General features: G+C 37.9%; 1 protein-coding gene across 2 annotated transcripts in view; it reads right to left on the reverse strand.

The window, feature by feature from the left end:
- PIEZO2 (piezo type mechanosensitive ion channel component 2) overlaps positions 1–15,528 on the reverse strand; it is a 549,391-nt gene that overhangs the window by 460,813 nt on the left and 73,050 nt on the right. For both annotated transcript variants that reach the window (XM_003800478.2, XM_023519459.1), the window contains exon 2: positions 8,329–8,424. In XM_003800478.2, the coding sequence (XP_003800526.2) occupies positions 8,329–8,424 (96 nt within the window). The remainder of the gene's footprint in view (positions 1–8,328; positions 8,425–15,528) is intronic.

The following is a 15,528-nucleotide window of genomic DNA, read 5'->3' on the forward strand; positions in this document are numbered from 1 at the left end:
CAAAACAACAAAGCAAAGTTTATTAGAAAACAAAAACCAAAAAGATATTTCAGGGACCTACACCTTTTAAAACAAGGAGAAAAATCCTGTCAACAAAAGTATATACAGAAAAACATTTTGAAGATAATAACCGAAAGGGCTGTCATTTACTCCACAGCAGAAAACTAGGCCCACTGTCTGTGCTTCACCTTCTCTGGTGGAGCAGGTTATCATAACTGAATGAGAACACCTAAGAAAGAGTCACAGAGGCACCAGAAGTCCTTTTCCTTCGTCTACTACTGGGAATTTTGTTCTCATCTATTATAGTGTGTCTAATCCTTGAGAACATTAAAAGAAAGGCTCTCAGAATGAGCATGGGTTGCTGGCCAAGAAGACAACTTTGTCCCTATTAGTGACCCCATACTTTGGACAAGGACCATCACTGTGCATTGTGTGTGTGTGTTTCCGTGCACATATAAACATTTCACATATGAACAGAATAGATGATGCTTCTAAGATATTCTGGCTACACAGCAATGGCAAGTATTGTCTGGCAAGTGTTGCCCAGGACATCTTTTAGTCTTATAATTTGGAGTAAATCTCTTTTCAAATAGTCCCCAATAAATAAATGACACTCCACAAGGAGTACATAAGACCTGCCCATCCACTCCAGCTGCATGAGCATAAATTAACAATGATAACTTGCTGGTAGGACGGAGCAAGCAGACTGAAGCAATTTTCAGCAAGTAGCCAGTGTCTCACCCTAGCTGGATGTGCTGACCTCCCATTTCAGACAGTGGGCACTTTACTGATAATATTAGAACTATCAATTATTGTGAGTAAATGGAAGGATGTTCCTGTTGTTTCTGTTGAAACAAACTGAAAAAGCCTCTGGGCTTCGAATATTTACAGAATTGAAAACTAAGAACTTATGATCCAGTGCATGAAGCAAGAAAGAGTCTATCCCAGCATTGGTGGAAGGAGCTCGCTGGACACAGGGAAAGGCTTGGTGAAGTGGGAGGACCAAAGGTCAAAACGTGCCTCTCACTGAGCCAGTTTCAGTTCCCTAGTAAGAGGAAAGAACATTGATACCAACATCTTCCTATGTAGGATTCCTAGTTTAAGTTGATTTTTCGTCCAGTTAACGTCATCATATATTTTTTTTCATTTCAGAACTAAAGTTCTGCTCTTGCAATTAAATAGTCTTTCTGTCCTTTAATGAGTTAGCACATGGAATGCTCAGAACAGTAGTGGCTCATAGGAAATGTGACCTAAAAGCCAGCTGCTTTCATTGTTATTTACATGCTCAGTGCTTTAGCAATTTAGCACCTTTCTAGGTCAGTATCCAAGTCAGTATACAGTCACTGAACTGTATGGGCACTCACTAACCTTATAATTAAGATCCTAGGATTGATCTAGTCAATGGACGCTTCCTCAGGGTGCTGCCTGTGAATCTCACTTCATAACAATATTCCAGATAAAAGCAGCCATCAGAGGAAGATACATATTTATTCTATGTGTATTAGTCATGCTGTTCTCATTTCAGTAAAACTCAAACCTCCTTATTCATAATGAGGACTGACCTTCAGACCCTCTGTTTTGTTCTGACAGGGTGGGGGTGGGGTTAATTCTAAAATTAACACATCTATTTTAATCACCACTTTTTCTCCATCAAGCTTGACTCCAAATGCTATACAATCCAAACATTAAGCCTATTCAAAACAAACTCCTAAGACAATGCAAAGGAGATCAGTTTAGAGAAATAACAGTATCACTGAAGTAAGTTGTTGGCTTCCAAAGATAACTACTGCTTTAAAAGAGCTACCACATAGTAAGATACATAAAATCTAGTGTGTTTGAGAGAGGGCTCTAGTGAGGAGTTATATTTTCTTCACCTTTTCATCCTCCACAAATCCAAACATAGTGTTTTGTGAAGTACAATCTTTCAATTAATATTTGCTGAAAGAAATAACCAGTCACATTTACTATGATGTGTTTTCTACATAACATACATGCACATCATCAATCCGCACCAATGCAGATTAAAATATCTTCCTTAACTGTATTCATATTATCACTCCAGGCCCTTGTGCCCAGAGCCCTGTGATCTATCAGCCAACAAGTTTTAATAGGTGACTGGGTTTCTCTCTTCCCTTGCAAATCCACAGAAGATTTAGCTCTTGCCCAGGGTATGACTTAGAAAACCATAGAGACTAAGTGTAACCCATTCATACAGCACCTGTATGTCCCAAGGCTTGCTATGAACCTACCTGGAACTCAGCCTTAATCTGATAATAGTATGTAATAATAAAAGCACCCTCAAAAGTTTTCTATGAGAATTAAATTAATACATGTAAATAATAATATAAACTTAGTAGACAATGCTACTGCTCTCTATCAATTGGTCAATTAAAGCAAATATAATTTAACAAAAACTCATAAATATTAGCTGTATCTAAAAGCAGTACACTAAAAAACTTCGGAAATTAAAAAAAACTTTGGAAATCACATATTCTTTGCTAATATTTAGAGAACATTAGTAAAAATCCTCTGGTAAAGACTGGCTATAGTCACACAAATGAGAATGATATTTTTAGTCACCTCACTCTGAGGTGTTCAAAGTAATAATATTATATTAAAAATAATGAAAATCTTATTAGCCAGTATTTATTGAGCATTTACTATTCATCCATACTTCATATTGCACATGCTTTAATATTTATATTACATCTAAACAAAAAAACCAAATTCTTCCCCATATCGTCCAATATGATATACTCACTATATATCATAAAGTATAAGAACTTAACACTTCATTAATTTGCAATTCTCGGGCCACTTAAAGTTGATTATGTATTAGTTAATAAATTTAATGAAGGACAATCTCAATCCTGTTTGGGAACAAGAAAATGTTCATTTCCTTTCCTACAGTATTACATGCTTAAATAAAATGCCTATACTTTTAAGCAAAAGCATATATCACTTTAAAAGTTTTGATTTAGTTACTCATGATTCTCTGATCCTAATCAAATACGAAACAGCCAAATCCTATAACCTATGATACCCTAAGCTTGTGTCTCCACAGGACTACTGTGTGCAATAAAGAGAGGTGTCCAACCTGTGGCTCATGGGCCCCATGCAGATTATTTGAGAACAATTTGCGTATCTGTGCTGTCAGATATGGAGAAGAGTATATACAGACCCAGTTTTTGGCTAATCAACTTTCATTAGTGTTTGTATATTTAATGTATAGCTCAAGATATGGCAGAAAAGATCAAAGGTGAACAATCTTACAACTATTCTATGACATTTACTACTATGAAGATTGAGGTAAGCACAGGACTATGGCCATATTCATAAATGCTTCTAGAACTATAAACTCTGGAAATAAATTCATTTGTTCATCACATAAATGTTTATGAATGCCAACTACCCATTGAGCACTATTCCAGGTTCTAGAAATGTAACAGTAAACAAAATAATATATGCTGGCCATCTTGACGATTCCCTAATATAAGGGAAAGACACACCAAATAAGTGTATTATATGGGACTCTGGCTTTCAAAGGCGAGACATTGAAAGGTCAAGGGACCAAGCCTTCATGCCAAAGATTCCCCCATCCTCCAGTGTGGGACAAGGGAAGGACAATTTTAACCTGGCAGGTAAGGGAAGATGGTTCTAAGGAGGGATGCCTGAGATAAATGTGAATTATGGAAAGAGGCCACCCACTTGAAAGAGCACCCAGGGTAGGAACTGCAAAAGTACAGATGTGCCCATTCAAGTCCGTGTGAATTCTACAACTAATCCGAACTACTATTTGAGTAATAATTTTAATTTTGTTTAAAATTTTAAAATAAAATAAAATAAAATTATAGTAGAACCTCCATAGCTGACCAGCTCCCTACAGTAACCACATCAAGTTGACCTAATTTTCATAGACTGGACATGTACCACATGTACATGTCACTACAGTAGGCCCAGTTCCTTATGTTCACCACCTCTGTATGTTGACCAGTTTGTTACAGTTCCTAGGGTGAGCAACTGCACAGTAGAGGGTGTACTGTATATATTTATGTAGTCATTTGATCCCTGCAAATGCTAATAGCCCTGAAGAATATGGATCTCCATATGTAAGAAAAAGCTGACTGACCAAAATAAGTGACATACAGATGAAGTTAGTTACAGGGAGGAACCTGAATGCGGGGCCTTGGCAGCAGCACCTGGCAGAGTATTTGTACTCTTGTATGCAAGCACTGAGGCTGCTTCTGTGGCAAGGTCTCCCCTCCCATGCTGATATCTCTGCCTGCTGAGCTCCATCAGAGACAGTAGTCCCTGCTTCAGGGTCACTTGTAGTCTGGTTCTCCAGAATCAAGGCTGAGGTAGATTCACGTGGCGGGAAGATCATTGGACAGAAATACCTGTCAGGGAGTGAGGAAAGCAGGACCCCCTGGAGGGAAAAATTAAACTGCTCTTGCAATGGGGGCCTCAGCTGACAGGATGCTCTGGAGCTGCCATGGCCCTTCCTAGCCTTGAGGTCTTTGCACCCTACCATCAGGCCCAGGCTGCCCCTGGTCTGGGCAAAAGCTCGTAGAAAGTAGTCCCCTTCAGCTACCACCACCAACTCATAGGGAAGGATTCTGCTGTGAATGATCACAGAAATGCCTCCTGGTAGCTGGAAACGGTGTCTAAGTCCTGAACAGGGGATTCCCAACTCACACTGCGGCAGCCACTATACACAGCCCTGTAGGAAAGATTCTGACAGAGAGAAGAGCCTACAGAAGTCAGTCTGGAAGGAATTGTCTAGAAATCCCATTCTTGAGTAATGTGAAATATTCTGCCTAATCAAAAAAGACTTAAGGGAGAGCTAATCATCACCACTGGGCATTGGAAAGGGGATGGATAATTAACTAATGACACATGTGATGGCTGCAGCTGGTGGACACAGCTGACTGAAGAGGCCCAGGCAAGGCCAGTCTGTACATGTATCAGTTTCCCTGCTTTCTCCTGTTGATGCTGGCCTCCTGTTCCCCCTGCCTTCTTGCCTTGATGGTATTTCAGATGTTTCAACATTCTTTTCAGCTGCTTGGCTTTTTCATCATCTTTAGTAGCCAGCCCCTCCTATTAAATGTTCTCTTTGTAAAGTATCCAGAGTGATTCCTGATTTCTGGTTAGACCCTGACTGATAAAATACTACTGAGATAATAACACATTTGAAGATATGAAATAGAAAATCAAGAATTCTAAAAATCCTAGATTTATAAAAGACTTAGGAAGTTTAGTCAAATCCCTTTTGCTGAATCTCTTTACATTCATATTGTAAAGTGGTCTTCTGGTTCTCTGTTAACTTTCTTTATTGTTCTAGGCTGGAAACAATGGCTTGGATTTTCAGTGTGGGGGATTTTAGGTTGATTCAAGAAAGAAATGTTGGAGGATATAGACTTCCCAGGGCAAAAGACAGCTCCCTGGCACCACTGGTACCATGTGGCCAACTAGCATGGTGTTGCAGGAGGGATTCCAGCAATAGTTGCTTCAATAAGCTTGATAACTCCTAAAACTCTTCCAGTTCTATTCTGTGATTCTGTAAGCTGCACCCCTCAACAATCACACAATAACCCCAAGGTAAGCAAATTGCAACTCCAAGAAGTTTTCTTCCACTCTAATTTTTAAGGACAAAGTTTGTTAATGTTTTGTTAGCTAACTAATTCATCATCTTCCTTCTTCTATAAGACTGTAATATAAGACCTGACAACAAATCTGTTTAATCATAGCCATGATTAAAGCATCAATAATAGTCAGATATTCTTTGTCCTGCTAATGTCACTGAAATTAAAATAAGTGAATATCTCTGGCCATAACAGATAACAACAGTGAAGAGATTGAAATTTTATATTTAAGACTGCTCCAAGAACTACGTTAAACAACTACCCTCTAATTTGTGAAATTAATATTCTGCACGCACTAGGTACCTCTATGGATATATTTATAGGAAAAATGGTCACACAAGACTCATCTCTCACCAGACCAAAAAGGGGGCAGAGGTTGTGTAGCACTGCTTGTATGTCTGTATCTCACTTCCAGTTCAGGTGGGTCGGCATTAGCACAGGCTCCTCGCAGGGTACAGTGGTCTGATAGGCTCCTAAGGCTGAATCAAACTCACTACTATTCCAGGCACAGACTATCTGGAAGCAGGGAATGCAGAGTCTGCTGAAAGCCCTTCAATCAGCCAGTGTACTTTCCTACCGGTTTATGAGATGTGTACAAGCATAAACTCCAAAGACTAAGTATTTTTAAATGTCTGTCTCCCCGAAAAGCCACACTGCATTCACTGTTCCAGGACCATCACCTGCATATGTTAACCACACATAGGACCTTGCACCACTAAAATGTCTAACCCAAGATGTCTCAAAACACAGATTTTACCATAGCTTATAAGCTCTAGGTGTTCAAAAAAAAAAAAAAGTGTGACATCCTTCATTACAGTCCCTCCCCAATTATAGAAACAAACAAATAAACAAGGTTATGTTAAGTATTAGTCATGGTTCTTGATACTAAAATGCAGGAAGAGAAAAATAAATCATTACAATGCTGCTCTTGGTTGCTAACTGGAGGTATGAATGGGAATTTCCCTGTCCAAACCATTATTACCTCTCCTCTTATGAAAATAGACGTGTGCGTACTCATTTATACTTTGTTCCCTGACATACATTGTTAATTTGTGATATTTCTCTATGTAGAGAGGATTTTTTTCTTTGCTTTTTATTTCATGTTTCACCTACAATCTTGCTGAGAGTGTCAATCTCTGGAGCACCTACTCATAAACCAACACACTTGGGTACAAACTAAAGGGCATTTCTGACATTGTTGCATATTAAGGGCTGGTTAGCTTGGGAGGAAAAAAAAGATAGGGAGTATCATAAATATATAAATGGGAAAATCCAAGTTTCCTGATTTCCAAATAAATATTAAAGGCCCACATTGATATAAAAGTGATAGATAATTTAATTGTCCAAAGGTACTCATTTTTAAAGAACTTTCATGTGAATATACACAAAACCTTATTTCTTAAATAAATTAACTCCAAACCACAAAATAGGAGTTGCCTGTATTTTATATCTTGTTTCTGAGGCCAGAAAATATTTTATATGCTGAAATCTTTAGAAATGAGGCTGTGGTGGATGGAGTCCCATAAACAGTATATCCGCCTATTTGCATAAACTCACATTTCTCTACTATTTTTTAACTTTATGTGTTAAGGATTTAGGTGATATAGAAGCACTATTATTTAGGTTATTTTATAGACAGAAAATCAACACGCCATATCTACAGTCATAACAATTAGGATAAAAGATCTTAATATGCTTCATGAGTTTAATAATAAATGGAGAAAATAGGAAAGATGGAGTCATTACTCATTGTTCTGTGTACACCATGCTCTTCACTTCTTTTTCTAAAGAGTCAATCATTAACTAGGAAATCACCATCAATGATTTTTCTCATGTCACTCTGTAGGTGGAGTCAAACACAACTTCCTTTTCTTTTCATGTATACATACAGATACTACACTTACCTAAGACATCTGGCACAGTCCTTATTTCTTATAATAGTAGTGTTTTAAAAAACAATTTATTAAATTAACTCAATGCCGTTCAACTTTTATACTCGTGAAAGAACTCCAAATAAAAAAGAATTCACATACCAGACCATGCTTCCTAATTACAGCTTCAGAATATATAGTCACTGTGCTTTTCTATACCTTCAGATTCTTGTGTAGCAAACAGAAAGGAATCATAAGCTTTGTAGGAATGTGCTGGAGGAACTATACCTCCACTCAAATTACTCTCCTTCATTATGTTATTGAGACACATTTAAGAAATCTCAACTGACCCATGAACAAGTTATGACTGAGACCAGGCTTCCTACCCCATTCTCCTGCTAAGTGGCTTAAACATGTCAGACACAGCCCTGCCTCTTCAGTTGTTACCATATTTTCCCCAACAAGGCACTATAAAAATGCATTTGCCCATGTTATCATGTCATCTGCCTATTTTACTGACAAGATTCTGAGTTAGTGTGAACTAGCCAAAACATTCTAGTTACACTGCCAAGCCTATTAATGAAGACCTAATAGGAACTTATTAACTGTGAAAGTGACAAAAACATGGACCACAAACAAGTTCTATTCATTATTACTTGAGGCACCTGTTAAAATGTTTGACACCTACTCTGTGCTGCACCAGCCTAGCTATACAGATAACATCTCTGCCAATGGATAAAGACAATTCCTGAAAGCCCAGCAAAATATGTTCACACTGTATAACTCTGTGGTATGGAAAAGTCAAAATCTCTTACCTTGCATTGTCACTTTTGTTGGTTCTGAGAACAAAGGAATGAGCAAGAGGTAGATAAGGTAGACAAAGGACAGCCCATTGTATCTGAATGCACACGCTGTGGGTAGGAAGAGAAAAGAAAGGGAGAAGGTCATTAACACTGGCAGGCTGATGGAATTAAGAGTATACCACAACAGTGTAGGTTATAGAACTGGATATTGCTGGATCAAACAATATCACTAAATATATATGAAATATATATGTCAATTACAACCAATAAACTGAGATTAATTCCATGTCCATCACCATGATGAGAAACAGAGAATTAAAATACATGGCCCCCTGCTCTTAAAACAAACCAGAAAGTATTAAAGTTAAATAACAAAACTATTAAAAGTAATGACAGCTACAATAATTTGTAAAAGGATGTGCAATATAAAGAGATACAAATTTTGACAACAAAATCATAAGATAATGAGAGGGTGGATAACAAAGTGCAGACTTTTATATCAGTTTAAAAGAGCCTACCTACGACTATACTTGTAAAATGCTTTATATAACTCTCCTGGTAGCCACAAAGCAAAAACCCCTAGTAGATGGACAAAAGATAAAAGTAACAAATCAAAGTACAAATCAAATCAAATCACAAATGAACACAAGAGAAGAAGAAAAGAATAAAACTTTGGGAGGCCAAGGTGGGTGGATTGCTTGTTCGAGATTATTCTGAGTAAGACTGAGACCCCATCTCTACCAAAAGTAGAAAAACTATCCAGGCATCGTTGTGGGCACACATAGTCCCAGCTACTTGGGAAGCTGAGGCAAGAGGAACACTTGAGCCTAGGAGTTTGAGACTGCTGAGAACTGATGCCATAGCACTCTACCCAGGGAAACAGAGTAAAATTCTCTCTCAAACAAACAAAAAAAAGGAACAGGGGCAGCACCTGTGGCTCAAAGGGGTAAGGCGCTGGCCTCATATGCCAGAGGTGGTGGGTTCAAACCCAGCCCTGGCCAAAAATTGCAAAAAAAAAAAAAAAAAAAAAATCTCCAAAACAGTAAGGAAACAATTACCAAATGGTAGATGTGAGTCTTTAGCTACCAATAATTGTCTCGAATATAAATGGATTAGTAACCAATCAAAAGGCATAGAGTGGTTGAATAAATAAAAAAACAAAACCGAATTATAAAAACTGGTGCCTACAAGAAACCCACTTCACATTTGAGAACATGCATAGATTAAAGTTAAAATGATGAAAAAAGATATTCCGTGCAAATGGTAACCTAATCAAAAGTGGCTGTATTTAGATAAAATACACTTTAAGTCAGTAACTGTAAAATGAGACAAAGAAGGTCAAGGGGTAAATTTATCAAAAAGTTATAACAGTTGCATATACATATGTATCCAAATTGGAGCACTTAAATAGTAACACAGATACTAAGAAATATGAAGGAAGAGACAGATTGTAATACAATAGTAGGTGATTTCAATATTCCACTTTCAGTAATGAACAGATCAACCAGATAGAAGTCAATAAGAAAACATGAGACTTAAACTACATTTTAGACCAAATGAACCTAATAGACATATAGAACATTCCATCCAATAGCAGCAGAATACACATTCCTCTCAAGTACCCATAAGGATCTTCCACAATAGAACGTATGTTAGGCTACAAAATAAGTCCCAACAAATTTAAAAAGACAAAAATCATATGAAGTATCTTTTCCCATTACAATGGTATAAAACTAGAAATCAATAACGGGAAGAATTTTAGAAAATTCACAAATTCATGGAAAATAAGCAACATTTTCCTGAACCAAAAATGAGTCAAAGAAATTAAAAGGGAAATAAAAAAATACCTTGAAACTAATGAAATCAGACACACAATATACCAAAACTCATTGAATACAGCAAAAAGCAGTTCTGAGACAAAGTTTATTGCAATAAGCATTTACCTACAAAAAGAAGAAAGATCTGAAGCAGTCTAACATTATATCTCAGGGAACTAAAAAAAAAAAAATCAACTAAGCTCTAAGTTAGCAGAAGGAAGGAAATAACAAAAGTCAGAGCAGAAACAAATAAAATAGAGACTAGAAAACCACAGAAAAGATTTGGTGAACACAGTGGCTCACACCTATAATCCTAGTGCTTTGAGAGACTAAGGCAGGAATATCCTTTGAGCTCAGGAGTTCAAAATCAGCCTGAGCAAGAGCAAGACCCTGTCTCTACTAAAAAAAAAAAAAGAAAAGAAAGAAAGAAAGAAAAAATTATCCAGGCCTTGTGGGGGTCACCTGTAGTCCCAGCTACTAGGGAAGCTGAGGCAAGAGGATCACTTGAGCCCAGGAGTTTGAGGCTGCTGTGAGCTAGGCTGATAGCTTTCCTACAGCACTCTAGCCTGGGGCAGCAGAGTGAGACTCTGCCCCCCCAAAAAAGAAAGAAACAAAAAGAAAAATAAAATATAGAAAAGGTCAACAAAATTAAGTTGGTTATTGAAAAGAAACAATCAACAAACCTTTAACTAGGCTTTAAAAAAGAAGATAAGGCTCAAAAAATAGTATCAGAAATGAAAGAAGAGATATTACCATTGATATAAATACCACCAATAAAACAAAAGAGACCACTACAATTATATACCAATAAATTGGATAACCTAGAATAAATGAATAAATTCCTAGACAAATACAATCTACTGAGAAAGAATAAAACAAATAGAAAATTTACGCAGATCAGTAACAAGGAGGGAGATTGACTCAGCAATAAAAACTCTCCCGTTAAAAAAAGCGTAGGATCTGATGAATTCTACCAAATATTAAAGAGAACTAATGTCACTCCATCTCAAATTCTTCAAAAAATTTGAAAAGGGAATACTTCCAAACTCATTTTATGAAGTCAGCATGCCCTGATACCAAAACCAGAGAAGGATAACACAGAAAGAGAAAATCCTGAGACTTCTGATGAACACAGGCCAGTATCTCTGATGAATGCACATGCAAAAATCCTGAACAAAATAGTAGAAAACCCAATTCAATAGGACATCTAAAGACAAGTATGCTTTATCCTAGGGATGCAAGAATGTTTCAAAATACATAAATCAATCTATGTGATACAGGAAATTAACAGAATAAAGAACAAAAACCAATATGATCATCTCAATAGTTGCAAAAAACCTATTTGACAAAATTTGGCATCTTTTCATGATAAAAATTCTCAACAAATTAGGTTTACAAGAAATGTACCCCAACACAAATACCATATATGATAACCTTACAACTAATATCATACTCAACAATAAAAATCAAAAGCTTTTCCACTAAAATCAGGAACAAGACAAGGATGTCCCCTGTTATGACTTCTATTCAACATAGGAGTGAAAGTCTCCCAGAGCAATTAGGCAAAAACAGAAATAAAAAGCATCCAAAAGGAGAAAGTAAAAATGTCTCTGTTTGCAGATGACATGATCTTATACCAAAAAAACAATAGACTGGTATAGCAGCTTATGCCTTCAATACCAAATACTCAGGAGCATGAAGAGGGAGGATTGCTAGAAGCCCAGAGTTTGAGATTAGGTTGGGTAACATAGCAGGACCCTATCTCTAAAAATAAAAATTAGAAAAATTAACTGGGCATCGTGAGTGCCTGTAGTACCAGTTACTTGGGAGGCTGAGGCAAGAGGATTTCTTGAGCTCAGAAGTTTGAGGCTACAGTGATTTACAATCATGCCATTCAACTCCAGATTGGGTGATAGAACAAGGCCTCTATCTCTGAAATTAAAAACAAAACAAAACAAACAAAAAAACACCATTCTTCTAAGTGATATATCCCAAGAATGAAAAAACAAACACCACATGGCCTCAATACTAAATTGGAACTAACACGTGTACATATGGAAATAAAACTCAATAGAAATCAAGTAAGCAAGAGGGGGAAGAAGTGGATGGGTAAAGTCACACCTAAATGTATACTTTCCAGGTGAAGGGCATACTTATAACTTTGACACAAAATCTACAAAAGCAAATTATGTAACCAAAACATATGCACCCGCACAATATTCTGAAATTTTAAAATAAAGAAAGAAAGAAAATCTAAAGACGTTACCCAAGGCGCCTGTAGCTCAAGCCTGTAGCTCAAGCGGCTAAGGTGCCAGCCACATACACCAGAGCTAGTGGGTTTGAATCCAGTCTGGGGCTGCCAAACAACAATGACAACCACAACCTAAAATAGCTAGGTGTTGTGGCAGACACCTGTAGTCCCAGCTACTTGGGAGGCTGAGGCAAGAGAATCACTTAAGCCCAGGAATTGGAGGTTGCAGTGAGCTGTGATGCCATGGCACTCTACCTAGGGCAAGAGCTTGAGGCTCTGTCTCAAAATAAAAATAAAGACTCCACCCCAAAACTTGGGCTTGTGGCTCAGCAGGTAGGGCACCAGCCCCATATACCTGAGGGAGGCAGGTTCAAAGCCAGCCCTGGACAAACTGCAACAAAAAAATAGATGGGCATTGTAGCAGGTACCTGTAGTCCCAGCTACTCGGCAGGCTAAGGCAAGAAAATCAGCTAAGCCCAGGAGGTGGAGGTTGCTATGAGCTGTGTGACACCCAGGCACTCTACCAAGGGCAATAAAGTGAGATTCTGTCTCTACAAAAAAAAAAAAGAAAAGAAAAACTTTTAGAGTTAATAAATAAATTAAGTAAACTCGCAAGATACAAAATCAACATACAAAAATGAGTAGCACTTTCTAGGTAGTAAAAATAAACTATATGAAAAAACAAGAAAATCAGTCCAGGGCAGCACCTGTGGCTTAAAGGAGTAGGGCGCCAGCCCCATATGCCGTAGGTGGCAGATTCAAACCCAGCCCCGGCCAAAAACTGCAAAAAAAAGAAAAGGAAAATCAGTCCATCGCTTCTCGGCCTTTTGGCTAAGATCAAGTGTAGAAAATCAGTCCATTCTCAGTAGTACACAGAAACAAATTTAACAAAGGGGATGAAAGATCTATGAATACCTCAATATGATACCCTGAATACTCAAAGTCGAAATTGAAGAACACACAAATACAGTCACACGTCTCCTAAAAATGATCACACATACTGAGAAATGTATTGTTAGGCAATTTGATCCTTGTGAGAATATGAGAGTGTATTTACATACATATAAATGATTCCGCCTACTATACCTAGGCTATATAGTATAGTCTATCACTCACTTCCAGGCTACAAACCAGTAAAGTGTGTACCATACTGAGTAACATAGGCAACTATAACAAAATGGTTAAATATTTGTGTATCTAAACACTTCTAATAAAAAAGGTACTGTTGGGAGGGGAGAGGAGATTGTGCAGAAGGAGGGAGGGTAAGAGGCTGGATCTCACCTAATGTACACACTGTGAAGATGTATAACATGCATCTCTTTTACAAATGGAACTTTACCCTGGAAGTGAGAACAATGTAGCCTAAAAATTTGTATCCTCATACTAATTTGAAATAAAAATAAATTTAAAAAAAAAAAAAGAAAAGAAGGCTCAGCACCCATAGCACAGTGGTTACAGCGCCAGCCACATACACCAAGGCTGGCAGGTTCAAACCTGGCCCAGGCCAGTTAAACAACTGCAACAAAAAAATAAGTCATGAGTTGTGGCAGGCACCTGTAGTCCCAGCTACTTGGGAGGCTGAGGCTGGAGAATCACTTAAGCCCAAGAGTTTGAGGTTGCTGTGAGCTGTGACACCACAGCACTCTACTAAGGGAGACATAGTGAGACTCTGTCTCAAAAAAAAAAAAAAAAGAAAGAAAGAAAAGAAAAGGTACTGTTATAATTGTATGGATCTATGTTGTATATGTGTTCTGTCATTGACAAAAATGGTGTTATGCAGTGCATGACTGACTGGAAATGAAAAGATAGTCCAGATTCATAAATTGGAAGAATTAATATTGCTAAAATAACTACCCAACCAATGTTATTTACAAATTTGATGCAATCCCTATCAAAATTCAGTAACATTATTGTAAAGAAATTGAAAAAAAAAATCGTGATGTTTGTATGAAGTCACCAAAAGCCCGAATAGCCAAAGCCATCTTGAGCAAAAAGAACAAATCTAAAGTCATCACTTTACCCAAGTTCAAAACATAACACAAACTGTAGTAATCAAAACAGCAGTGCTGACATAAAAACAGACACATCAACTGTGGGAACAGAACAGAGACCAGAAGTAAATCCACACATTTACTGTCAGGTGATTCTACACAAAGGGGCCAAGAACACACAACAGTGAAAGGTCAATCTTCCAATAGGTGATATCGAGAAAAGTGGATAGAAACTTGCAGGAAATGAAAGTGGCCCCTTTACCTCACACCATATACAAAAATCAACTCAAATGGATTTAAAATATAAACATAAAACCTGAAAGTATAAAACTACCAGAAGAAAACACAGAATTTAAGCTCTATGGCCTTGGTCTGGACACTGATTTTTTGGATATGAGCCCCAAAGCACAGTAACATAAGCAAAAATAGACACACAGGATTATATTGAACTAAAAAGTTTCTTCACAGATAGGAAAACAACCAACAGAGTGAAAAGACCACCTCAAGAAAGTGCAAAAATATCTGCCAACCTGCTAAGCGTTGCTATCTCAAACATGTAAGAAATTCAAAAATCCCAATAGCAGGAAAACAACTCAATTTAAAAATGGGCAAAGGAGGCTCGGTGCCCGTAACTCAGCAACTGGGGCACCAGCCACATACACTGGAGCTGGCGGGTTCAAACCCAGCCCGGGCCTGCCAGACCACGATTACAACTTCAAGCGGTTACAACTTCAGGCCCCATATAGGAGAGGTGGTGGATTCCAACCCAGCCCCAGCCAAAAACGGAAAAAAAAAAAAAACTAGCCAGGCGTTGTGGTGGGCGCCTGCAGTCCCAGCTACTTGGGAGGCTGAGGCAAGAGTTTGAGGTTGCTGTGAGCTGAGATGCCACAGCGCTCTACTGAGGGTGACATAGACTCTGTCTCAAAGAAAAAAAATGGGCAAAGGAGTTGCTCAGATAAAGATATACAAATGGCCAGCTGATATATGGAAAATGGTCAAAATCACTCAATCAGAGAAAAATTAAACCAGGGCATCACCTCACACATGTTAATAAGGACGCTGACAGCGCTGAAGGATGTGAGGAGCAAAGAAATGAAGTCCTCCGCGCCTCAGGTCTCCTCCGGTGCCGCCCTGCACCAGGAGACACGCGGGA

Source organism: Otolemur garnettii, unplaced genomic scaffold (assembly GCF_000181295.1).
Source record: "Otolemur garnettii isolate 467f Iridium unplaced genomic scaffold, OtoGar3 scaffold00176, whole genome shotgun sequence".
Lineage (NCBI taxonomy): Eukaryota > Metazoa > Chordata > Mammalia > Primates > Galagidae > Otolemur > Otolemur garnettii.